At 34.0% G+C, this 25023-nt stretch overlaps 2 protein-coding genes across 2 annotated transcripts; one reads left to right on the top strand and one right to left on the bottom strand.

The window, feature by feature from the left end:
- The first annotated feature begins 6828 nt into the window (after window positions 1-6828).
- On the top strand, window positions 6829-7734 carry LOC136063683 (uncharacterized). The gene is made up of 2 exons (XM_065764398.1): window positions 6829-7184; window positions 7296-7734. The coding sequence occupies exons 1-2, from the start codon at window positions 6829-6831 to the stop codon at window positions 7732-7734; spliced, it is 795 nt and encodes a 264-aa protein (XP_065620470.1).
- An 8194-nt stretch (window positions 7735-15928) lies between these two features.
- Window positions 15929-22009, bottom strand: LOC136063684 (uncharacterized). The gene is made up of 3 exons (XM_065764403.1): window positions 21397-22009; window positions 16990-17679; window positions 15929-16883 (listed from the first exon to the last, which is right to left on the bottom strand). Exons 1-3 carry the CDS (start codon window positions 21940-21942, stop codon window positions 16269-16271), a joined length of 1851 nt encoding a protein of 616 aa, XP_065620475.1. The 5' UTR covers window positions 21943-22009; the 3' UTR covers window positions 15929-16268.
- Window positions 22010-25023: the final 3014 nt, after the last annotated feature.

Genomic DNA, 25023 nt, shown 5'->3' with positions numbered 1-25023 from the left:
GTCGAGCGGGGAGCTTGTAGTCCTTTTGTACGAACTTCAATTCTTTCATAGTGAATTCAGGTTAGCCTTGAGGATCGGTGGGTCAAATCCTCCCCAGGTTTTTACCGTGTGGTTTCCTGGGTGATCATATCTTGTGTTATTTATTTTCCGCTGCATTATATCTTGATATGATTGTTTGGATTGTTTTAACCTAGAATTGTTTAATTTGACTAAGTAACAACTTGGCTAATTAATCTAGGCTACGCAATCTGTGTGTTTTAAGGGGTCTAAAACCGTTCACAGTCTTATTACTTTTACTATTATTCAATGTGTTCATTTGGTTAGGTGTTTTGGAAGCATAAAAGAGTGTTTTTAAAACTCAAAACTCTGTTTTGAAACCACAACTCCTCATAGTTTTTTTTACAAACGCACCCGTAATCTTTTACTAGAAGGTAGAACTGAAATGAATAAATCAAAACACAAAAGTTATAAGACACTTGAATCTTGGGCAAAATCTGAGAGTGCAATTTGTAATCTTGGGCAAAACATATATTATAAAAAAGTACATTGATTCAATAAATCAGAGCTACAAATGAACTATTTAGTTTGTATATTCCAACACAAATTTGACAACTTGTAAACAATGTTACTATTTTTTCTGTGAAAGAAACACAAACCACGACAGAGATTATGGTAAGCCTGACGAACGGCGCGTTTTGTCAAAATTTGGCAGGGGACTTGTACACGAACTATGAAGACAAGAAGAAAAAGAAAAAGGGAAAGGAAATACCATTTGGCAGGGGACTTGTACTTTTCGAAACGGCGCTTCCATTCGATCTGCTCTTTACAACGTAGACACGCTCCCGAAATCTCAGAATACGGCCTAAACTTTCCGCCAACTTCCAGTCATAAATATTAATTAGTTTTCCTTCGTAAAATGTTTTCCAGAGAAAGAGAAATCGACTGTTTGTTGTAGGCATTGGGTATCCAGGCGAATTTGTTTTGGTGCTTTGGGGGGCCCTGCCTGCTGCTCATTTTTTTCTGAAAGAGCTTCTGTTCTGGTCTTCTGGGTTTTGGTTTTAGAGTACGTAAAACGACGTGACGTTTAGTCATTTACTATGGCTGCCAGGTTTTTTATTTATTTATTTATTTATTTTTAAATTGAATTTTTTTCTTTGTAACCAAAATATATATATATATATATATATATAATTATTTTACATCTTATGTACCAAATACTTATCATGAAAAACTAAAATATTTTCTATTTTCTCACTTTTAGTTTTATGTATCTTCTCAACATTTTTTATCTTTTCACTTTTTTATATTCTCAACTAAATAAATTCAATTTTTTTTTTAATAATAATAGATCGATAATTACAATGAGATAAATTTTGAATTTTAACAAGTTAAAAATACTATAAAAAAAATTACCAATTAATTTATAAGACTATGAGAAATAGTAGAGCAAATTATTGATATGTTGGCAGCAACACCACTTCGTAACTATAGAACTATTTCTTAACCAAAATTCAAAAACCAAAAAAGGGTCTCTGCCTACAATTTTTTTTTTCTCAGTAAAAATGAGATTACAAAATGTCATTCGGTGCAATGGTCAATAGTTATGTAATATCACTTTTAAGTTTTAAGATTAAAACTTGAAAGTTCACTTTGAATCAAAAACTTTATTAAAATTAAAATTTTTAACTTTTTACTTCTTCTTTTTTTACCTTAAACCTTTACTTTTCACACTAAAATGGTAATTGCATAATGCCAACTATTGAACCATCCAAATCCCAAAATGCTTAGGGGCCCAAACCATTTCTACTTGGGAAAAAGACTTATTTGGATATAGTAAGGATGGGAATGGGACACAACGTAGCCCAAGAAGTCACATTATGGGCCAAAAAAATTATCTTGCCAAGGGACAAAACCTGAAACCCATACAAAACAAGAAGAGTCCAGCAAAAATCTAGCTTTCAAAGTAACATGGATGCTTCTTTTGCCACCAACAAAATAGTGTGTGCTTCATCCCTGTTTGCCAATCCTCTAACATGAGAGTTGGTCCAATAATGGCAAATGGGCATTTGAAAATGAGATGCTCTAGGGTCTTTAGCTCTATCTTGCATTGTAGACAAATGTCATCATCTACTCAAAACCAAGTAGAAGAGAAGGTATCTCATGTGCCAGGTGCATACAACACTTTTGTCCCGGTAGACAGGGTGGCTTTCAAAGAAAGAGTTGCTAGAAATTGCTTAGTATTACAAGATTAGACCATGACTCCTATTTCTAAGATTCAAGCATCCCAATTACTGTTCATTATTCTAACCATATTGGTGGCTCCTCTCTCCATATAGAGTAGGAGGTAGTTTATTTGATTTTAATTGAGTTAGGTGGACTTGGCTTGGTTGTTTTTTTCCCAAATTTATTCCTTTTGTGTCGATAACAATGATAAAATTGTAATTTTCATATTTATTTCTTGGTTTTACTAAGTCTAGAGTGATAGGCCACAATCTGAATGACCCATTGTGATTAATCCAAATTAATTAATTAGCCAAAGTTGTTAATTAATCAATTAATCATGCAATTGCGTTAAAACATAAACAAGTCACCAAATAACTAAATATGTAGCGGAAATTAAATGACACGGTGATTTGTTTACGAATGGGGAAAAACCTCACGGCAAAAACCCCACCGGGTGATTTTCAGGTCACCACTCCCGAAACTCCACTATTATCAAATCAAGCGGTTACAAGTAAAGGAATCTCAAGTACATTACCAACCTACAGTTGAACCACCTTTGATGCACGGCTCCCAAGTACGTGACTAACCAATGCGCGGATCCCAGTACGCGACTTCAGAACATCAACTTAAGAAAGAAAAGTTGGCTGCAAAGTTCTTTAGTTCATCCTACACGATGAAGATTAGGAAGATGTTTGGTCACAAAACCCTATGGTGCAAATACACAGCAACTTCTTGAAGGAAGATGAACTAGGTCAAGAACTTCGTCTTTTGATCACAATTTGCTTGAACAGAGATTGCTCAATGAATTTGCAACTTGCGTCTCACTTGACGGCTCTTAAAACAATCCTTTTATATGTTTAGGGTTTGAAGAAAAGAAGGCCCAAAAACATATTCATGGATCCCAAGAAAATCAAATAAGAAAATCTGAATTTTTAAATCTCGATAGATAGCAGGTGTCGAGGTAGCTATCGAGCAGGTGTCGAGTTTTAATGAAATTGTACTTCAGCTTACTTTTTCTTGGACAGATTTGATGACTTCAACACTTGATCTTGAAACCTTATTTCTTGAAGTATTAAAAACACCTAGAACTACCCAATTACAAGTAGAGTGCGTTTTGTCAAAGGATTAGCCAATTTACATAAATAAGTAACATATGTTCTTAATAAGTGAAAACACATTTGTCCTAACATAGAGCTTATCAGTAATACTGTCATGATAAAGTATAAACTTCTTGCTTAAGGAGAGCTTTCAATAACATCAAGATCAATTTCTTTATTCAAGTTGTGGCCTAGTGCTTTTTTCAGTATATGATTGTGATTTCACTCATAGGTGAATATGAATGAAGGAAATGTTTTCTCTTGCTCAGACACCTACCGTGCTATCAAATGCACATGTAGAGAGACATGCCATTATCATATATGAAAACTGAAAACCTATGACAAGATCATACATCTGCTGTATAATGTCAATGAAAAACCATCCAATTACTAGGGACTTGTTGCATATTTCGGTACCAAATTTTAATCTTCGGGTCAATTCCGAGAGCTGCATAGTGTTTTAGAATCAAATGATGATTACTTTCTCATCCTGATTCCAAGAGATAAAATGAATGAACTTCTATTTTTGCAATTTATGCATCCCAATTCCTTTTCATCCTTGCTTCAAGTTCTCTAATTGCTACATAGTAATGACATACGAAGTGTGCATCCAAGGTAGCATTTACATTGCTTTTACCTCCAAAGCCTTTCTCAAAGCTGAGAAATGTCAAATTGTCATCAAACACAGAGATACTTCTACAATTCATGCATCCCAACTCCTCTTCATCATTGCTTTAGTTCTCTGATTGCTCCATAGTAAAGACGTGTGAATTGTGCATCCAAGTTGGTCTTTACAATGTTTTTAAGATGGTTCACTTAACTTCACTAATCCTCCCCCCTCTAATTTCCACCAAAGCCTTTCTCAAAGCTGGAAAATGTAAAGCTGTCCTCAGAACAGTAACTTCATGTTCAGAATCAGGTATAACTAACCAAAATGCAGGGATTGGCAGTATGCTAGCGAGAGTGAGAGGCAAAACTTGGATAGAATGGAGATAAAACACCTTTGGTTTTGTCATGGCAAAGTATTGACCAGTACACACGCGAGACCCTTCTCCAATTGGCATATAAGCCTGTTGAGTCTTGCAAGCTCCAACAATCCCCTGAACAAATCTTTCTAAATTGAATTTGAGCATTAGCCCCCCGCAGATCACATTAGTGTTGTGATAAAGGGATAGAAATCTGTATGTTTATACCTTTTGAGATCTTAATGACTTTGAATGTTAGATCTTCCAAAGCCTCTCTTGTCACAAAACTATTGGTGCAAAGAGACAATATCTCTAGGATGACCATTATCAATTGCCATCAAATTTGTCTACCATGTACGCAATTTCGTCAATGTTGTGTACATCGTATCAAAAATTTTGAATCATTGATTTTAACTTGTCTATGTAAAATCTGTTGGCTTTGCAAAGGCATCATAGGATACTATAGAAGCTATAAGGAAAACACTCAAAAAGAATATGAAAGAATGAAGACTAAGTTAAATACAAAATGCAAACAACATTCATTTGAAGACAAATGAAGAACAAGGCTGCTGCCTGCTACTTTTTACACGAGAACAGAGAACTTCACTTCCAACTCATACCTTCACAGTTCACACTACCTCACTACTCCCTTTTATGTTATTGCCTAACGAGTGACACACGATTTGTCCCTATTCTTGTAACTGTTTCAGTTTACTATGTAGTGAATTCTAGAATGGAGAACATCCAGAGGCACCTTTTGGTTTACCAATATCAACAATTTCATGTAATTGTTGTGTTAAATTCTCTATTGGTGAAATCAAATGAAGATGAGATTGGATCCTGAAATGAAGCATTTCACAAAGAATATTCAATCATGTTACTACTTACTAGAAGTCACTTTTCCTAGAAGATGCTAGATGATACCCTCAATGGGCATAAGAATTCTAGGACAAAACTTTATTTACAAGGAAATCCCTCTATGGGACATTTTATTCCAATCCCATAGATGTAGCAGTCTGTCCGCACTTTTTTAAAATGCTGATCTCAAAGAGTTCACAAAGCAAAGATCAATTCAACAATAATCTTTCAACTTTGATGCATATTCCAAACAAAAGCATCACACCAGATATGTTTACCAAAATAGAAGAAAAAAAATCCAGATAAGCAAATCAGATTTTTAAATAGTCTCGTTTCCCAAACTCATCAGGACCACAATCTCTTTGAATCCTACAAGTCTCTTTAAAATAAAGTAAACAGATTAAGTGCATTCAACAGTGTTCAGATAAATTTTTTAAAAAATTAAAAACAAGACCCTTTGAATAGATCCCTTCAACACCAGACAAGACCTTATGAAACAAACCCTTCCAACTTTTCTCGTTAGCATCTTCAACATTCCTTTTGTCATACACATGTTATGAACCCCTTGAACATAGAATAATAAAAGAACTCGCAATTTCAGTTCCAATAAACAATGGGAAATTCAAATGATTAAATATTGATTATACTTGAACAGGGCTTGTTCTATAGGCTCATACCTCACTACGATTACATATTGATACAAAGAATATTTTTAATTATTTTATCAGTTTAATGCTGTTCCATTGAACTATATTTCAACTGTTACAAAATATAACACATTATCATCAAGCAACCCAACCACTAAAAGGTGCTCTATACGACAAGAGTTACAACATAAATAGTCAACGATTACTTTTGATCAATCTCATAAACAGTGGCCAGAACAAAGTCTTCACTCTTAAGAACTTCGTTATAATCAATTAAAGATAAAACGCTAGATATCTTGGTGCAAGACACTAGGACTATGGCAGTGCTCACGGCATACCTTCACATGATGCAACATGATCCTGTCAAAGGTTACATTAAGCTTACTTACACCCCCCCACCCACCCCCACCCCCCAAAAAAAAAAAAATTACATTAAACCATGCTTAATGATGGTAAAATAAGCTCTCCTGCTTACTGGTGTATACATCTGCATATTGATGAATGTGAAAGCCATTGTAATACTGAAGGTCCAGCAAGCTCAGATCATGAGGAAGAAGAAGAAGTTCCAACAGCTAAAACGGTGTCGTGCATAAGGCGAAGCCAACATAAAGGAAAATCAAAACAAAACGCCACCGTTTCTCATTAAAAGGAACGGTGCCGTTTTGAAGTATAAAGTCTGTTAGAAGGTTGTTAGCTGTGGTGCACGTGTGTAAGGTTGTTACAACACGTGTGAAACGGTTATCAATATGTGAAACAGTTATCAATCTCCTCCGTCTCTCTATCCCTCACTGTGAATGCATATATATAGATGATCATCTCCATTGTAATTAATTTAAGACTTGTATTCTGAAATATAACAATTGAAGAAGTTTTGCAACTATTCTCTCTCTCTGTTTTTCTCTCTTTTCTCTGCTTTTCATTTCTTGAGTTTCTGTGATAACTCTATAGAGATTGAGAGAGCTTTTCATGGTATCAGAGCTTTGATCCAGTTCAATAGCTTCGTCTTCTTCAGCATCTGTCTCAACTAATCTCCCTGCTATGGCTACTGGAAGTCTACCAGTGAATACTTCACTGTTGCTGTTATCAAATATGTCATCAATGATGACTGTGAAGCTTGACTATGGGAACTACATAGTTTGGAAACATCAAATCGAGGTAATCCTTGATACTTATTCCATGATTGATGTTCTTGATGATTCAATCACTGATCCAGATAGATTTCTTAAAGATTCATCTGGTAATTTTACTACTGAAGTGAATCCAGCTTTCATAGCTTGGAAGAATCGTGAACAAGCCATGTTTACTTTTGTGAATTCCACTCTTTCCCCTGCAATTCTTGCTATTACAGTTGGGCAAAAGTCTGCTAGGGGAGTCTGGAAGGTGTTAGAGAAAAGGTTTGCATCTGTCTCAAGGTCTCATGTGATGAGTCTGAGAAATGAGCTGAATGCAATCAAGAAAGGAGTTGATTCCATTGATGGATATTTTCAGAAAATTAAGTAAGCCAGAGATAGATTGGCTGCTGTTTCTGTGATTGTGGATGATGAAGAGCTGCTCCACATTATTCTTGATGGTCTTCCATCTGAATTTGATTCGTTTAGTTCAGCAATTAGAACTAGGAGTGATGTTTTGTCAGTAGAGGAATTGAATGTGTTGCTCAATGCTGAGGAGAGAGTAATTAAAAAGAGGGCTAATACAATTGATTCAGCCTCTATGGCTATGGCTGCAAGGTTTCATTCTCAAGGTTTTCAACAAGGAAGAGGAGGCAGAAATAATAATCAGAGAGGCAGAGGTCGAAGTAATCATAATAATTTTGGAGGTAGTCTTGGAGGTTCTCATTATGGTGGTGGAAGTTATTCTCATCCTAATCAGTCTCAGAATTTCAACTCAAACAGTTTCAATTCAGGAAATTCAGGAGGTTCTTTTCAGTTTCAGGGTTCCAATTAATCCAAACAACCATCTAACCATAATTCAGGCCAATCCAGTAGGCCTATCTGTCAGATCTGTGGCAAGAATGGCCATTCAGCCCTTGATTGCTACCATAGAATGGACTTCACATATCAAGGGAGGCATCCACCTGCTAAACTGGCCTCCATGGTGGCTAATGCTGCTCAAGTTCAAGCTTCCAATGCCTGGCTAACTGACACTGGTTGCTCAGATCATGTGACACCTAATTTGTCTCAACTATCTTTCATGCAGCAACCAGTTCAAGGATCAGAATCTGTCACAGTTGGCAATGGACAAGAACTACCAGTCACTCACATTGGCAATGGTGAGCTTCGAACCTTAAGTCATAACTTTAGGCTTAATAACATCTTAAGAGTACCAGACCTTGCATCCAATCTTCTATCTGTTCATAAACTTTGTCTTCAAAATAATGCTTTTTGTTATTTTGATGCACATAAGTTTTCAATTCAGGATTTGTCCACGGGGAAGATCCTCTACGCAGGGTTGAGTAAAAATGGAGTTTACCCAATTCCATCTAATCCTAGTATCTCGTCTACACCCTGCTCCAATTCTCTTCAGAATTCTGCATTTGTCACTCTCAAACCACATAATATTTTGCTATGGCATCATAGACTTGGGCATCCAAGTTCTAAGATTTTCTTTTCTGCTTTAAAATCTGTATTTCCTTCTGTTTCTTTGTCTCAGATTGATGAAGTTTGTTCATCCTGTGAGTACTGTATAAGTGCAAAAATGCACAGATTCCATTTGAATAAAACACCTCTTGCTTCAAATTCAATTCTTGAGCTTGTGCACAATGATGTTTGGGGTCCTTCTCCAATCACTTCTTTGCTTGGATTCAATTACTATCTGATTTTTGTTGATGATTACTCCCGTTTTACTTGGTTATTTCTTCTCAAACATAAAACTGAGATTCTTGCTGTTTTCAAACACTTTAAGTCCATGGTTGAGACTCAATTCAGTTCTAAACTTAAGATTCTAAGAACTGATAATGGCTCTGAGTACATCAATCATGAATTTAAATCCTTTTGTTCCACTTCTGGCATTATTCATCAATCTTCCTGCCCTCATACACCTGAGCAGAATGGTGTTTCAGAGAGAAAGCACAGGCACATAGTTGAAACTGGTCTCACTCTCTTATACCAGTCTCATCTTCCTCTCAATTATTGGTCCTATGCCTTCTCTGCTGCAACTTATCTTATCAACAGAATGCCTTCCTTAGTCTTAAGCTTTCACTCACCTTGGGAGAAAATTTATTCCAAATCACCACCTCTACATGCTCTTAAAGCCTTTGGGTGTGCCTGCTATCCATACCTCAGGCCATTTAACCACAACAAATTACAACCTAGATCAAAACCCTGCATTTTTCTTGGATATCCTCCTCTTTCTAAAGGCTACATATGTCTTGATCCAACCACCAATAGAATCTACATTGCCTGTCATGTTTTGTTTAATGAGTCTCTCTTTCCTTTTGCTCATAATTCTAACTTCACTGATCCTCATATTCCTTTCTCCTCTTCTCTTTCAAATTGGTTTTCCCACCCTCCTCCTCTTGCTACTGAGTCTGGTTCTATTTCCCCTACTGAGTCCACCAGTGTCTCCACACCACCTGATCTCACCTCTTCTCTTCTTCCTTCATTCCTTTCTCCATCACTTCCTCTTCCTGTTGTTCCTCCACCTTCCTCCATTCCTACTTCCTTACCTATTCCTGCTCCTACGGTTTCCAATTCTTCTTCCCTTCCTGCTCCTAGTATGTCTAGTTCAACTGCTATTGTTTCTACCTCATCTAATTCTCATCCAATGCTCACAAGGTCAAAACATGGTATCTATAAGCCTAGAGTTATGCAGGTTCAAGCTGATTACACTATCACAGAGCCACCATCCTTCACTGTTGCCTCTAAATTCCCTCAATGGGTGGCTGCAATGGATTCTGAGTTTTAGTCCCTTCAGAAGCAAAATACTTGGACTTTGGTTCCTCTTCCTCCCCATAAGAATGTGGTCACTTGCAAATGGGTTTATAAGTTGAAAAGGCACAGTGATGGCTCTATAGCAAGATATAAAGCCAGGCTAGTTGCAAGGGGGTATCTTCAACAGCATGGTTTGGACTATGATGAGACATTTAGTCCTGTGGTGAAGCCTGCAACTGTTAGAATTCTTCTGGCTTTGGCTGTACAATTTGGTTGGAAACTGAAGCAGTTGGATGTAAGCAATGCTTTCTTGCATGGAGTGCTTAAGGAGGAAGTTTATTTGGCTCAACCTCAAGGCTATGTTGATCCTTCCTTTCCTCAGCATGTCTGTCTACTTCATAAGGCACTCTATGGTCTCAAACAAGCTCCTAGAGCTTGGTTTGAGATGTTTACTTCTCAATTGTTGCATATTGGATTTTGTGCTTCTGCTGCAGATAGCAATCTATTCATTTTGAGGCATGGTTCTTCCATTGTGTTCCTGCTGCTATATGTGGATGATATCATAATCACAGGCAACAATTCAGGGTTTGTCTCTTCTGTGATCAACTTATTAAGTGCTGATTTTGACCTCAAAGACCTTGGCTTCCTCCATTACTTCCTTGGCCTACAAATTGACTATACTTCCTCGGGGCTGTTTGTTCATCAGGCCAAATATGCCTCAGATCTTATTAGGAAGTTTGGCATGGCTGATTGTAAGCCATGTAAAACTCCTTCATCTCCTAACTGTCATCTCCTACCTAATGACAGTCCACTCTTGTCTGATCCCACATCCTATAGAAGCTTAGTTGGTGCCTTACAATATCTCACTTTTACAAGACCAGACCTTTCCTTTGCTGTTCAACAAGCTTGTCAACATATGAGTACTCCAACTCATAATCATCTTCAGGCAGCCAAAAGGATTCTTCGATACCTCCAAGGCACCTTACATTTTGGAATAGCTTTCACCCCTGGTCCTATCACTTTATCTGCGTACAGTGATTCTGATTGGGCTGGGGACCCTATGGACAGGCGTTCCATTACTGGCATGGTTCTCTTCTTTGGTAATTCTCCTATTTCCTGGTCTGCAAAGAAACAAGGCATTGTGTCTCGTTCTTCCACTGAAGCTGAATATCGTGCTTTGGCTTCCACCACTGCTGAGTTGTATTGGATTCGCATGCTTCTTCGAGATTTTGGTATCTTCCTTCCTCTTCCTCCTCTTCTCTGGTGCGATAATGTCAGTGCACTAGCCATTGCTACTAATCCTGTCTTTCATGCCCGTACCAAACACATTGAAGTTGACTTCCATTTTGTTCGTGAAAAAGTTCTCAGGCGTGATGTGATGCTTAAATTCATCTCCACTCATGATCAGTTGGCTGATCTGTTTACTAAAGGACTTCCTTCTCCTAGATTCCTTTGGCTGACCTCCAAACTCATGTGGAAATTCCCCATTCGTTTGAGGGGGGATGAAAGCCATTGTAATACTGAAGGTCCAGCAAGCTCAGATAATGAGGAAGAAGAAGAAGTTCCAACAGCTAAAACGGTGTCGTGCATAAGGCGAAGCCAACATAAAGGAAAATCAAAACAAAACGCCACCGTTTCTCATTAAAAGGAACGGTGCCGTTTTGAAGTATAAAGTCTGTTAGAAGGTTGTTAGCTGTGGTGCACGTGTGTAAGGTTGTTACAACACGTGTGAAACGGTTATCAATATGTGAAACAGTTATCAATCTCCTCCGTCTCTCTATCCCTCACTGTGAATGCATATATATAGATGATCATCTCCATTGTAATTAATTTAAGACTTGTATTCTGAAATATAACAATTGAAGAAGTTTTGCAACTATTCTCTCTCTCTGTTTTTCTCTCTTTTCTCTGCTTTTCATTTCTTGAGTTTCTGTGATAACTCTATAGAGATTGAGAGAGCTTTTCAGAATGTGATAGGCAAAACTAGATTCCTAACCCATTTCAAGTCCGATAATCTAATTAATTGATGCCCTAATCCAACATATAATGATTTCATATATCCCAAAAACATTATTCTTATCAAACACCGAGGTTGAGACATTGTTGCTGTAAACAATATATAAATTATCTAAAATCAATAACAGAATGTAACAAGTAAGTGAATCAACCAATGGTTTCAAAGCTGAAAATTTCTCTACACAAGGTGTCTAGGACACCCAATTCATTACACCCAAAATTCAGCTCAGTATTATATGAACAATCATGTATACATCAATACAAAGTGGTGGATGTCAAATAATTTATCAACCAAATAACTAAAAAAAAAAAAAAAACCTATATCGAAATATAATACTTGGTTTAGAATTATTATCCCCGCACAAGGCTGAAACCCAAATTCAGGCAGTGACACTTACTATGTGAGAAGAATTAAACAGGAACTTTATGCCTTAATACTTAGAATTCATAGGATTGGTGGAATCCGAGCCCCATTCTTAGTGGAAATCACTTGAAAATAAAACACAAGAATGAGAACTACCCTCTTGGGAATCCATTAAATCAAAAAATAAAAAACGCCACTATCTGCAACACCATGCAATCCTTTTCTACTCACAAATCCAAACAAAGTTATTTTGCAACACCATCCAAACAAGCACTGTGCAACCCATGAGTCCTTTTCTACCTATAATTACCATCTGGCTTTGTTGAATAAAATCATTTATATATGTCCATATTTGTTTTTTTATAATAATACTCTTGCTTTCTAAAATATTCATGGTGCAACTGTATCTTGTTTGATCTCTCCCAGTTCTGCAACTTTAACCCAACTCACAACATATAAACCAATGATCATGAAAAAGAGCCTAGCAAAATGAAGCCAAACACAATTTCTAATTTTTAGTGATAATAAAAGAGAGATTAAAAGATATCACAAATATGTAGTGATAATTAAAAAAATTTCCATCACAAATACTATACTTGTTGGTTTTAAGAGAGATTAAAAGAGAACAAATATAAATATAAAATGTGTGTGTGTGCGTGTGTGCGCGCCCCTGCATGTGTGTAGTGGAAGGGAAAAATGTATATACGATACATAAGTGTTGAGGGAGGGGAAAGGTCAGGAAAGAGGAAGAGATTTTGTATGTTTTGGTAATTGAAAAATGTATTTATAGCTAGTAAGTTGCATAGTTAATGTTATATATATATATATATATATTCTTTTTAAAATAACTCATCAAATCCAATGTAGTAACATAATAGTAAGTCTGAATAGAGGACTTTTGGGCAACCATATAGGTTTATGAAAAATTTAAAACTTTCTATATTCATTATTTTTTTCCCAAAAATTTTTATCAAAGAAAATTATTTCCTTCATAAATGAGAATTTTATGGATTTTTTTTTTCAATTAGATCGAAGAAATATATAGGAAGGCAAAAAAAATTGATTGTATATCTAAAAGATCTAATAGTGAATATTTAAGTACATATTATTTAAGAATTATAATAGTGAAATTTGTATTACAAAAGAAATGCCTAGTTGATTTCCAGTTGTATTTATCTATTTTATTTCTTATATTATTTCTATTATATTTTTGAATATTTAAGGAGTATAATGAATTAAAGTGCAACATATCATAGCCAAATCGAACAATAAGATATAAGATATAAGTTTAAGGTTTTTTTTTTCTTGAGAATTAGATAAGCTTAATTAAGCTAATTACTAAGGTAATATGATTTAATTCATGTTGGACTATACAAAATCATTCTATATATATATATATATATTGTGTAGCATGATTTGAATTAAGTTGTAGGATTTCATAAGAATGAGATCATGTCGAGGTATATGCTTCAATTGAGAGAATTTTTTAATTTTAAAGTAATGGACATTAGTAGTACCATGGAAACATAAAGCAATATTGCATGCATGTCCACAATTATAAAATGGATGCAATAGTTATAAATTGTAAGAATTTGTTTTTGAGAAGATAAATGGTACCCAAATATAAATAAAAAGAGGAACACCATATGGTCAATACCTATCAATCATAAAATTTTGTTTCCTCTTCCAGGGTGTCCTGAGAAGTTATAAATTAGCATTGATTTAGATGTGATTAAAAGAAAATTAGCAAGGATTTATGTGGTATTTAATTTAAAAAATTACAAAGCTCTTCAAAAAATAAAATAAACAAATGAGAGGCAAATGATCATGTACTAAATCAATAAAATGCATTCCAATTCTTTAAACACAAACAATTTTAATGGGTAAAACAAAATTATGTAAAAAATTGTAAATATGAATACAAAGAAATAGAATATCAACTGAAAAAAAAAATGGTATTTACAACGCTGGAAAAGAAAATCCAATACAAACCTTTACATTGTAATTTGTCAAAAAATTAATGAAAATAACCATATTAAACTAAGTTATAATCCCAAATACAAAGAAAAAGAGGAACAACATTTGGTCCATACCTATCAATCATAATATTTTGTTTCCTATTCCAAGTTATCCTAAGAAGTTTAAAATTAGCATAGATTTAGATGAGATTAAAAAGAAAAGTAGCAAGAATTTATGTAGTATTTAATTTAAAAATTACAAAGCTATTCATAAAATAAAATAAACAAATGGGAGGCAAATAATCATGTACTAAATCAATAAAAAGCATTCCAATTCTTTAGACACTAACAATTTTAATGGGTAAAACATAATAATGTAAGGAAAAATTGTAAATATGAATCCAAAGAGATAGACCATCAATTGAAAATTGGAAAAAAGAAAAAAGAAACACGATATTTACAACCCTAGAAAAGAAAATCCAATACGAATCATGAAAAATATGCCGCAAAAAAGAAAGAAGTTCAAGGGAAGAGAAAGAAAAACTGACCTCAAATGAACCTTCTAATTCTAGTTGTAATTTGGTGATTGATGGGGTGGAAAGTAAGCAATTAAAAACCTATATATATAAAAATTAAATCAGTGGGTTTTAAATCCAAAGGGAGGCAATTGAATGTTTTGATGGGGAAAAGAAGCCATTTTTTTGATAAGGAGATGATAAGTCAAAGAGAGAGAATGATTGATTGCTGAATTTAAGGGAATTTGGATTCAATAAGAAATTCATTAATATTTAATAGTATAAACATTAGTCGTTTTGTTTGATGGGAAGATGATGAGTTAAGAGAGAGAATGGGATTGATTAAAGAGAATATATGAAGTGGAAACCCAAAAAAGAAAAAGAAAAAAAAAAAAAAAAAGGAAAATTAAAACTGTGACATGGCGATGATGTGGCTCAACTGGAGCGTAGCAACAATAAGTGCTACGCTTCAACTTTTAGGAATATATAGATTTCTTGAGTTTTCTTTCCTCCAGAAAAGTCTAAGGTTGGCTATCAATATTTTTATAAAATCAAAACTCAGCCTAACAGTGTAGTTTTCTTTATTTTTTTTCTTCTTTTGAGAAAAAAGATTGTAATTCTCATTGATAAAACTTTGCTAAATCAGCACCACCTAGTAATTCTCATTGATAAAACTTTGCTAAGTCAGCACCACCTACTTTTACATTATAAAAAATTCTAGTACCAAACACTTCGCCACATCTCTCCTATGTGACTAGTTGAGAGTGATGGAAAAAAAAGAATAATGGGCCTATATAAAAATGATAGGTAGCTAATTATAGTCTGCCACATAACATAGTTGGGACAAAGCGTGTGAAGTAGGTTGTGGCCCTAGAATTGTTATTACATTATATATTCAGTTGTCAAACCAAACAATTGACACCTTCAAACTCAGCCTAAAGGTGTAGTTGACTGGTATAAAACTAGTCTTATGGCAAAATATTTTACTCAAGAGTGTGTCAACCATAATAAAGAGACATTTCCACGGTTGAACAAGTAATTTCCCCACTATAGTTAGCCTAGGGTTACTCTGCCAATGAATATCTTGTGTTACAGTTTTATGTGTATTATTCAATTCAGTTTTGCTCTCCTTTTAAAATAACAACTAGCGACTTCTTTGGTTCACTGCTGGAAGCTAGCTAGGTTTTAAAATTACAGAAGTTATTACAAAGATAACAGAAAATTAGAATTTAATCGCAAAAAGATAATAGAGAACTGTATTTTTTTATAATCTTATTAACAGTTTTGTCTCAATCGACATCAGAGATCATTTTAAGGGATATGCCACTTCAATATTGGAACATTTGGTTCATTGTAAGATAAATTAGAGGAAAATCGTATATGAAATAAGGACTATTATTAACATACCAAATAATGAAGAGAACGAAGACAGTGGTGCTGACACACATACATGGGATTTTTCATGGTAAAATTAGGGCTGTTAATATTCTAAATAAAATTAGGACTATTAATAAAATTATGTCTTCATCTAACCACATAAAACAACTCCCACAAAATGGCATTCCAAGGAACTCATGTTCTCAAACCAAATTCCTGCATTAGTTCAAGGATTGTTTCCCATATGCTTTATCAAAGCAGTTACAATTATGGGTATTTTTCGTATAGACTTAAAACTGAAAATTTGGAGAGAGAATGGCTTACCAATAAAAAAAAAAAGAGGTGTCCCCAAAGATGAAAAGCAGCAGACCGATAGATGTTAGTACTCTAGAACTCCCTTACCCTTGTCTTTATGAATGGTCCTATCAACAGGTTCAGATTGAGGGTCCTCACTTGAGCTACTAGATTTTTTGGGTCTTACCTCATGTTCATTAGAGAACAAGGCCATGCATTGTCTTATTGTTTCCTGAAACTCTACCTCATCAAGTTTGTAAAGAAGATGGAAGCCACACTTTTGCACCAAGCCAGGGCAATCTGTCGTAACTGAAGCCTCAATCCGGTTGCATTGATTCACCAAGTCTTTAAATGAACCACGTGGAATATAGGACAGCCAAATAAATCCACATTGTTGTAACAACTTGAGATCTTTTTCAGTTATGTGATGGACATGGAGAGGTTCCACACATTCAATATTGGTTTCCAAATGACAAATAAGATTGTAAGAAGTTTCTGAATTCTGAATGTCGAGGATGGCAGTTGGGTTTGCTTCAACTGCAACAGAAGCACATAGACCAGGTCCCATCCAAGTACTGTCATTGTACACATTTGGAGGTAAGGGGATTGTCACCAGGGGCTCATCACTCCGGTGGCTAAACCACTCCGGAATTTCACATGAAGGAAAACAAGAATTATAGACACGGCATTGATCAAAGTCCTGTAAATGAACATAAATAATTGTGTCTAATGAGTGAAAGTGAGAGAAAAAGGGTGATGGAATAGTATGTTTGTAGCAAAGCAAATACTATTAGTTTATGAATTACCAGCAAGTCACTTTTGCCAAGTTTAGTCTTAGATTCATTGGTCTTTGATTGATCAATAAATCTTGGAACTAATTGAACTTCAAAGTCGCTAGTGGAAAAGATTTTTTTTTCAACACCACATTGTTCATTTCTTTTCTTTTCATAATCCTCTGTATGTTTACGAACAATCTCCCGCTGCTCTAAAATCAAGTCGTTGCAGTGTCTTAGTTCTTGCTCGAACTGTACTTGATCATGCTGGTACAAAAGACGTAATGCACATTTCTGAACCATCACGTTAGGCCAATCACTTACAAATGTAGCTTTAATGTCGCTGCTGTGTTGCAACATTTCCTTAAATGGCTCACCTGGTATGTAGGATATCCAAATGAATTCATTTAGATTAACTAACCAGCCGACTGCTTCTATATGAGCGCTGCAAGCAATTATTGGATCATTCACATTAGCCACAATCGTTTGGCATTGACAGTATAGGAATTGAGAAATTCCAGAAACGAGATAGTTCAAGATGATATCTGGATTCCCGTGGAATGAAAAAGAAGCATATAGAATGAGTCCCATCAAATCATTATCATCGTACAAATTTGAGGGTAGGTCAATTGTCACTGAGTTTCCACGACTCTGATGACTGAACCACTCTTGAATTTTACTTGGAGGGAAACAAAAATTATACAAAGTGGACGGATGAAAGTCCTGCAAAAGAGAAATACGACGTGCACTTAGAGAGAAAAAGGGAGCTGATTTTATTTCTTTAGCACTAAAATAATCGTACTTTATAAGTAAAACTTTAGTATATTTTTTTTAAGTACTGGAACTTAGCTATTTCAATTAAATTCTAACACATTAGTTTATTGAATTTCATTCTCCTCAATAAAGACAAAATTGTTTATTCAGCATTGATCAATAATGTTATGTGTTTGAATTTAATTGAAAAAAATTAAAAAATTGAACCTAAAGATGTATAAGTTTTTTCCTATAATACTTTGTTTGATAGCATTTTTTGTACAAACTACTTCATATAGATTGGTGTTTGATTATTTTACGGGTAGGTTTTTAAGTGGTGGTACCCATGGGTTTACCCAACTGTACCATAGGGCGTGGGACAATGACTGCTACACACGAGTCCCCTTTTTTGTTTCTAAAAAAAAAAAAAAAAAAAAAAAGAAAAGAAAAGAAAAGATTAGTGTTTGATTATTTTACGGGTAGTTTTTTAAGTGGTTTATGTGGTGTGTTTGTGTCTATATATATATATATATAATAGAATTTTCAAATCTACGGCGTTCTCCATGATGATTACTTTTTATTATCAAGTTTAGATACTAATTGGTTTTTAGTTTAAACGAAATTTGAATCTCAGATTTCTTATTCAATACTGAAAGAACTTATTAGTTGAGTTAACTGAAATTCACAAATGTATAACCAATATGAGTGTGTAGAAACTCTAGAACGATGGTTGAAAGAAGCAAAAAAGTGAGAATAAAAATAATTTGTTCCACTTGTAATGTTCCACATTCTTGATGTAGAACAGACAACGCAGGTCTTCCTAAAGAAGCAAGGGTGCTGAAAATCACACACAAGATCAAGGGGGGTGCTAATAGAGACCATCGGGGCGGTGATGTCGGAATTGCATGAAATTTGGCAGGTTGAAGGGAAACAATATTCTGATCTGAACTCAAGACAGTTGCTTTAAGCGTCGCATAAGTTGAGGCAAATTCATTCGTTAAAGTCCCAAAATAGTGTTTTTGTTATTTATAGTAATATTTTTTTTTCTATAATAACTTTTAGTTTAAAAGTTAGAATAAAGTTCCGTCTATTTTGAGATGTCTCCAATAACTTGTATTTTCAATTTGCACAATTATCTAAATTTTTCTATTTTTTGTAAAAATTACTATTTTGCCACCTAATTTCATTATAAACGCAAATTAGAGTTTCTGGGTGTTTTCCTAGCCGCCCTAAGATTTCTTTTTACTATTTAAAAATATTGTAGCCTCTAGGGTAGTTTAGTTTTTCAGATTTATAAAAAATATAGACTTTGTCTATATCTCTTTAGTGGAATCTAGAACCCTATCATCTTATAGATTCAAGGGACCACTAATAGATTTGAGGTTTTCATTCAGAAGCTAACACGTTTACTTTCTTTTCCCATTTAGAAAGCAATGTGATAATTTTCTTGTAACTTTCACAACATGAATTCCACTCTACACTCACACAAATAATAGAAACTGATATGTGCATGGTGCAAATAAAAAATCCACTCCCATTTTGAGTATTCTACTTTATATTGCACAAATTAGAGTATGTCAAGTGAAACACTAAAAATGTTATGGAGATAACATTTTTATAATAAATCTTATGTGATGAGTTATTATTAATGATTAAAAAGTGATATCAATAGTAGTCCCAAATCAATATATATATATATATATCATATATACATGTAAGTAGAGACCTCATTGTATGAGGGTCTAAGTTTTTGCCAAGTGGCATCTCCTATAAAGTTTCTCTACAATAATCCAACTCTCCCATTATTTGCTTGAGTTTATATGACATGACTCTCTATTCTTCATGTCTTTTAGTATACCAATTGTTTCAGTTAAAAAAAAAAAGGACTAATAGCTAATGATATCGAGATTGATAGTCTTTTAGCATTTCTGGTGCCTCAATTACACAAATTCATATCTTTTATTTACTATAATCATTATTATTTCATTTTACTCCATTGGAACCATTATTATTTTATGGTGATATAGTTACATACTCAAATCTCATAAACAGAGTCTCCCTCCTCTATCAATCTTTTTTTTTTTTTTTTTTTGGGTAAGGCAAGTTTTTACGTTAGTTATTTAAAACGTTTTCTGCCTTTGTGATTGTGTAGATGCACTAATCACAACTTGCCTCCAAAAGTGACGTTTTGGTTTTTGTCTTTTTGTTTATACACAATGTAGGCTATCAATTTTCCGCTATAATGATTAATGTAGGATTTCCTATGACTCCCCTACCTCGCTCTCACACCTTGCCTTCCACTCTCAACTTCAACTATATGTCTCAATTCTCTTTTTTTCTCTTTGAAAAACACTATTTCCTCCAAGAAAAAAACCCCTTAATAGTTAAATTTCCTAAACTACTGCTCTTCTCAAATATTGTTTCCATGCTCACAATTTTTTAAAATACTAAGCCAATAAAACAAACCTATTGCTCTTGTGATCTTTCGTTGTAGCCAATGGCTGTCCATTGCACATCAAGTGGCCTTGACATGTATGAGTTCAATATATCTTTTGCTACTTTCAAAAATTGAGTTCTTCACTTACAATAGGTAGGGTTAAGATTGTGAGATTCTTTATTTTGCTATTTTTTTTTATAGGTTGTGTTATTGTGTATATCGATTTCCAAAAGATGCTAGAATTTAGAACTGATAGGTTGATAATTGTTTATTGTAGTGTAAAAGTCTCATTGTCAATGTCTTTCTCAAGTTTGTTTAATCTTAGCATATGGCTTGAGTAGACTGATCTTTTCAAAATAACAAAAGCTAAACCAATGGTATATCTTAATTTTGGATTGTAGGTATCAAGCATGTATCATCTTGGGTGGAGGGGATTTAGTTAATGGCAATTGAATTTGAAGAGGAAAAACAACATGACTACTCAATCAGCATTTTCTAGACTCTAAGCTTATTTCTCGAGCGAGTCTCTTGATATTTCAATAAAGAAATACGTATTGACTTTTTTCCAACAATAAATTGAGTTTTGGTTTAATGGTTTTTTTTTTTTTTTTTTTTTTGAGTTTTGGTTTAATGGTGATTGTATAGTGATTTATATGTTGTGTGTGCTTTCTTTTCTATGAATTTCGATAACATATGAATCAAGGATTTTAGCATTTGGGTCAAGTTTGTTTGTTTGTTTGTTTTTTTTTTTTGTTTTTTTTTTTTGTTTTTTTTTTTTTTAAGAAAAATTTTAGATTTGTGTCATCATTTTGTTTAGCTTGAAATGTGTATAATATATAATTGTTACTTCTTATGATGAACTCATTACTAACAAAGTTCTATGACAATTATGCTATAGTAATATAATATGTACAATATTCTCCAAAATTATCATACATAAAATATTACAATATTATTCATGTATAGCACAGGCAATTTCCTAATTATAACTAATAACAATTTATCAACTAAAATTTGTTATTAAAATATTGTAAATATAGCATTACTCCTATGACTGAAAATTTATATTAGCGTTGAGATCTTACATTGATCCTTTCTTTCTATTTTTTTTTTTCTTGGGATCTATTTTTTTTTTTTTTTATATCAAAATAGAGTGTGCCAGACTGCAGCCCATATAAATTTAGTTGAAATAGAAAGAACCCAGTCTCAATGAAAATAAAATCAGATTGTGTGAATGAATGTAATCTTACCAACGGGCCAGTTTTGTAAAGAGAAGTTTCACCAATTTCCTTTCCCCGAGAATAGCGCTTTTCATAGACTTTCTCATAGCCGTAACTTCCACTTAATTTATCTTGAGAATATGGCAATCTTATAAAGATTACCTGCTCCAGACAAGATTTATGGATGGCATATAAATAGTCAATATACGAGGTTAGGCACTGTACCATTGTATGTGTAAACGCTTGCAAATTATGCTGGTATAAAAGATTGACCCCACAATTCAACGGTGACACATCCGGACTATCACCTAGAAAGAAGAATTCAACCCAAGTGCATCGACTCCATTGAGCTGAAAGGATCCCACGTGGTATGAATGATACCCAAATGAATGCACGTTGACACAAAGAAATTAACACTTCGTCTTCCCTCATGAGATAGGGAAGTAATGGAATCATACCAACCAAGTTAGTTTTCAACTGACAACAGATGAGATGAGACGCTCCCGTATCCAGAAGATTGCGAACAAGAGTTGGATGCTTGTGAAATGAGAAAGCAGCACAAAATGCAAATCCCATCCAATCAGGATCGTCATACAAATATGGAGGTAGTGAGATCCTCACTGAGAATCTAGTGCTCTGATTACAGAACCATTCAGCTGGGATTTCTTCTTTATTTATTTATTTATTTATTTATTTTGAGAAACCATTCAGCTGGGATTTCTGTTTGAGGGAAACAATGATGGAAAGCACCATGGTGGCTGTAGTAGTCCTGCATGCAAAACATTTCATTCACCATTTTCATGCATGAGCGTATAAAATTGTACTGTACATTTTAGCTTAACATGTATCGTTAAGGTATTTATTATTGAATTATATTTAAAAAGTTTTAATATAACTTTTATGAGAAATATAAAAAAGTTATTCAAAAATCAATAGTATTTTTTCTTTTCCTAACAAAAGTTTCTAAAAATATGTTATAAGCTAAAGTCCTTAAGACATTTATGATTGGTGATAATAAAATGATGTTTGAGAAATGACAAAACTTGGGTACAATACTTATGTACTGTTTTTTTAGTTTACTTTTTAAAATTTTGTCATGTGGTTATACTTAATTAAAAACACACTTCTATTCCATAAAAAAAAAAATTAAAAAAAAAAAGCTACATAACTGAATTTTAAAAAAATAACATAAGTAAAAAAACCTAAATATTATACCTAAATTTTTACATTTGTGAAATAATATTAATCTTATCATAGTACTTATGTGCTATTCCTTAGGTTCTCATCTTAAAATTCTGTTATGTGACTGTACTTAATTAAAAATACACTTCCATTCCATGAAAAAAAAAAAAAAAAAGAGCCACATAACTGAATTTTAAGAGGAGAACTTAAGGAAAGGAACATAAGTACTGTACTTAAGTTTTTACATTTGTGAAATAATATTAATCTAATCACAAGTTGTTTTATATAAGTAATTATGAAAAAAAAAAAATTTGTGGACATTATTTTGTTTCTAACATAACTAATTTACTAGTAATTATTTACACAACACTTATATACCTACTATTATTTGAAATAAGAATAATAGTAGGTATTATATGGAAAGTGTTGCATAATTTTTTATGAATAATACTAGAAATACAAACTATTTTACAAAAAATTTTAAAAACTGCTGATGTGGTGAGTGATTATTAGTAAATGAAAAAGTGATATTAATAATGGGTCTAGATAAAAACCAATAAGAGGTTGGCCACATCAACATTTTGTATAAATGTTGTAAAATAATTTGCTATTGTAGCATTACTTATTTATTTATTTATTTTTTTGTTTCTTTTTTTGCGTTAGAGAGGGAACCTGCAAATATGGTCCAAACCAAGATTCAAGGCTGCTTGAATTGTCACTTCCACATTGCCCATCCACAAATAATGGTATGCATAAATTAATAGAGCGACCTCGACTGGAATTTTTTGAAGTGCCTGTGCTTGACGTCTTATTTCCAGTTCCACCTTGCCGATTCATAGATGGTATGCCAAGATTAGTAGAGCCTCCAGGTGAATTCTTAGAAGTGCTTGCGCTTGACATTTTACTTCCAAATTGTCCATTCACCAATGGTATGCCTAAATCAATATAGGGTCGACCTGAATCTCTTGAAGCGCCTGCAGCAATTACTTGATTTGAAAATGTTTCCCCTGAAGTACGCTCCTCCTGTATCATTTCATTACTTGGTAGAAGCATTGGCATGGGGTATGACCTCCTGCAAGTATACAAGAACATATCTTTAATTTGACTTACAAATTATATATCTATTGCATTGAAGTGTGGAAAGAAAATACTGGTTCAGTTAATTTTAACCTATCTGGATTGAGAGCGCAACCATCATCTTTTTCATGATTGCAGTCTTGCATCATTCCAATTTGATCTAAAAGATTTAAGCTGATAGATTGATGATAGGCCTCCGGACACTCTATCATGTACTCCACAAGTGTTTGCACAAACTTGTTGACATCTTGCTCATATACAAGACGGATTCCACACATGTCAACTTTCACACCAGGGCCATTGCTTTTAAATAAAGCGGCAATGTGACTACACGAACTCAGCTGAAAAAGCAATCGCGGTATGTAAAATACCAAAAGTCGCTGTACGTGATAACTCATCAAAATCGTCTCTAGCCAGGGGAAAGGCCGTGTAAGGCGCAAAGGAACTTGATCCTCTGAAATACCAGAAAATCGAAGAAAAATTAGCCAGGGGAAAGGCCGTGTAAGGCGCAAAGGAACTTGATCCTCTGAAATACCAGAAAATCGAAGAAAAATTCTTGAATCCTGCTCGAAACCAGCTCGATGCTTCTCTATAGTATATAAAGCATATACAGTGAACCCCAACCATGTTGAATCATCATGCAAATGAGCAGGCAGCTTCAATTTTACGTAGGGCCCAAAACTTTGATAAGTGAACCAGTTCGGTGGAATTGTAATCTGAGGAAAGATATAATCATACCAATGGTTCCGTGCATAATCTACCTGTAAAATATATAAACATATGGTGTTCAAACGGTCAATGAGACAAAATATATACAAAGAAACAATAAGTTCAAAGACACAGGAATTTTCACAACCACTGGGTCAGAATATATACTGTGATATAGGTGCTAATAAAAATGATGTCCATAGTAAGTTAATGTAAAAATAATGTTGATTCCACAACTTAACATGCCAACCACATTACGAATATTTTTTGTCCAAGCATTACTCAAATACAAAAATATAGAGTTTGGTGAGGTATAGGAAGAGACTGTTAAACATCAAGCATCGCCTCTCTTTCTTTCTCTTATTCTCTAGAAATCTATAGACATCACTTTGTAGAGCCACAATTTGACTATTGTTCTATGTTAGGACATATGTGGTTCTTTTGTTAAGAACATATGTCATTATTTTTATGTAATTGGCTAATCATTTGACAAAACGCACTCAACTTATGATTGGATAGTTCTAGGTGTTTTTAATACTTCAAGAAACAAGGTTTCAAAATCAAGTGTTGAAGTTATCAAGTCTGTCTAAGAAACAAGCTGAAGAAGTACAAAATCATTAAAGCTTGACAGCTGCATGTGTCGAGGTTTAAGAAGCTGTCTCAAGCTCGTGTCTCGACACCTACTCGACG

This window comes from Quercus suber, unplaced genomic scaffold, assembly GCF_002906115.3.
Source record: "Quercus suber isolate HL8 unplaced genomic scaffold, Cork oak 2.0 scaffold_555, whole genome shotgun sequence".
Taxonomy (NCBI): Eukaryota; Viridiplantae; Streptophyta; class Magnoliopsida; order Fagales; family Fagaceae; genus Quercus; species Quercus suber.
Note: the sequence above shows the minus strand (reverse complement) of the source record. Positions and strands in the feature narration are given on the sequence as shown.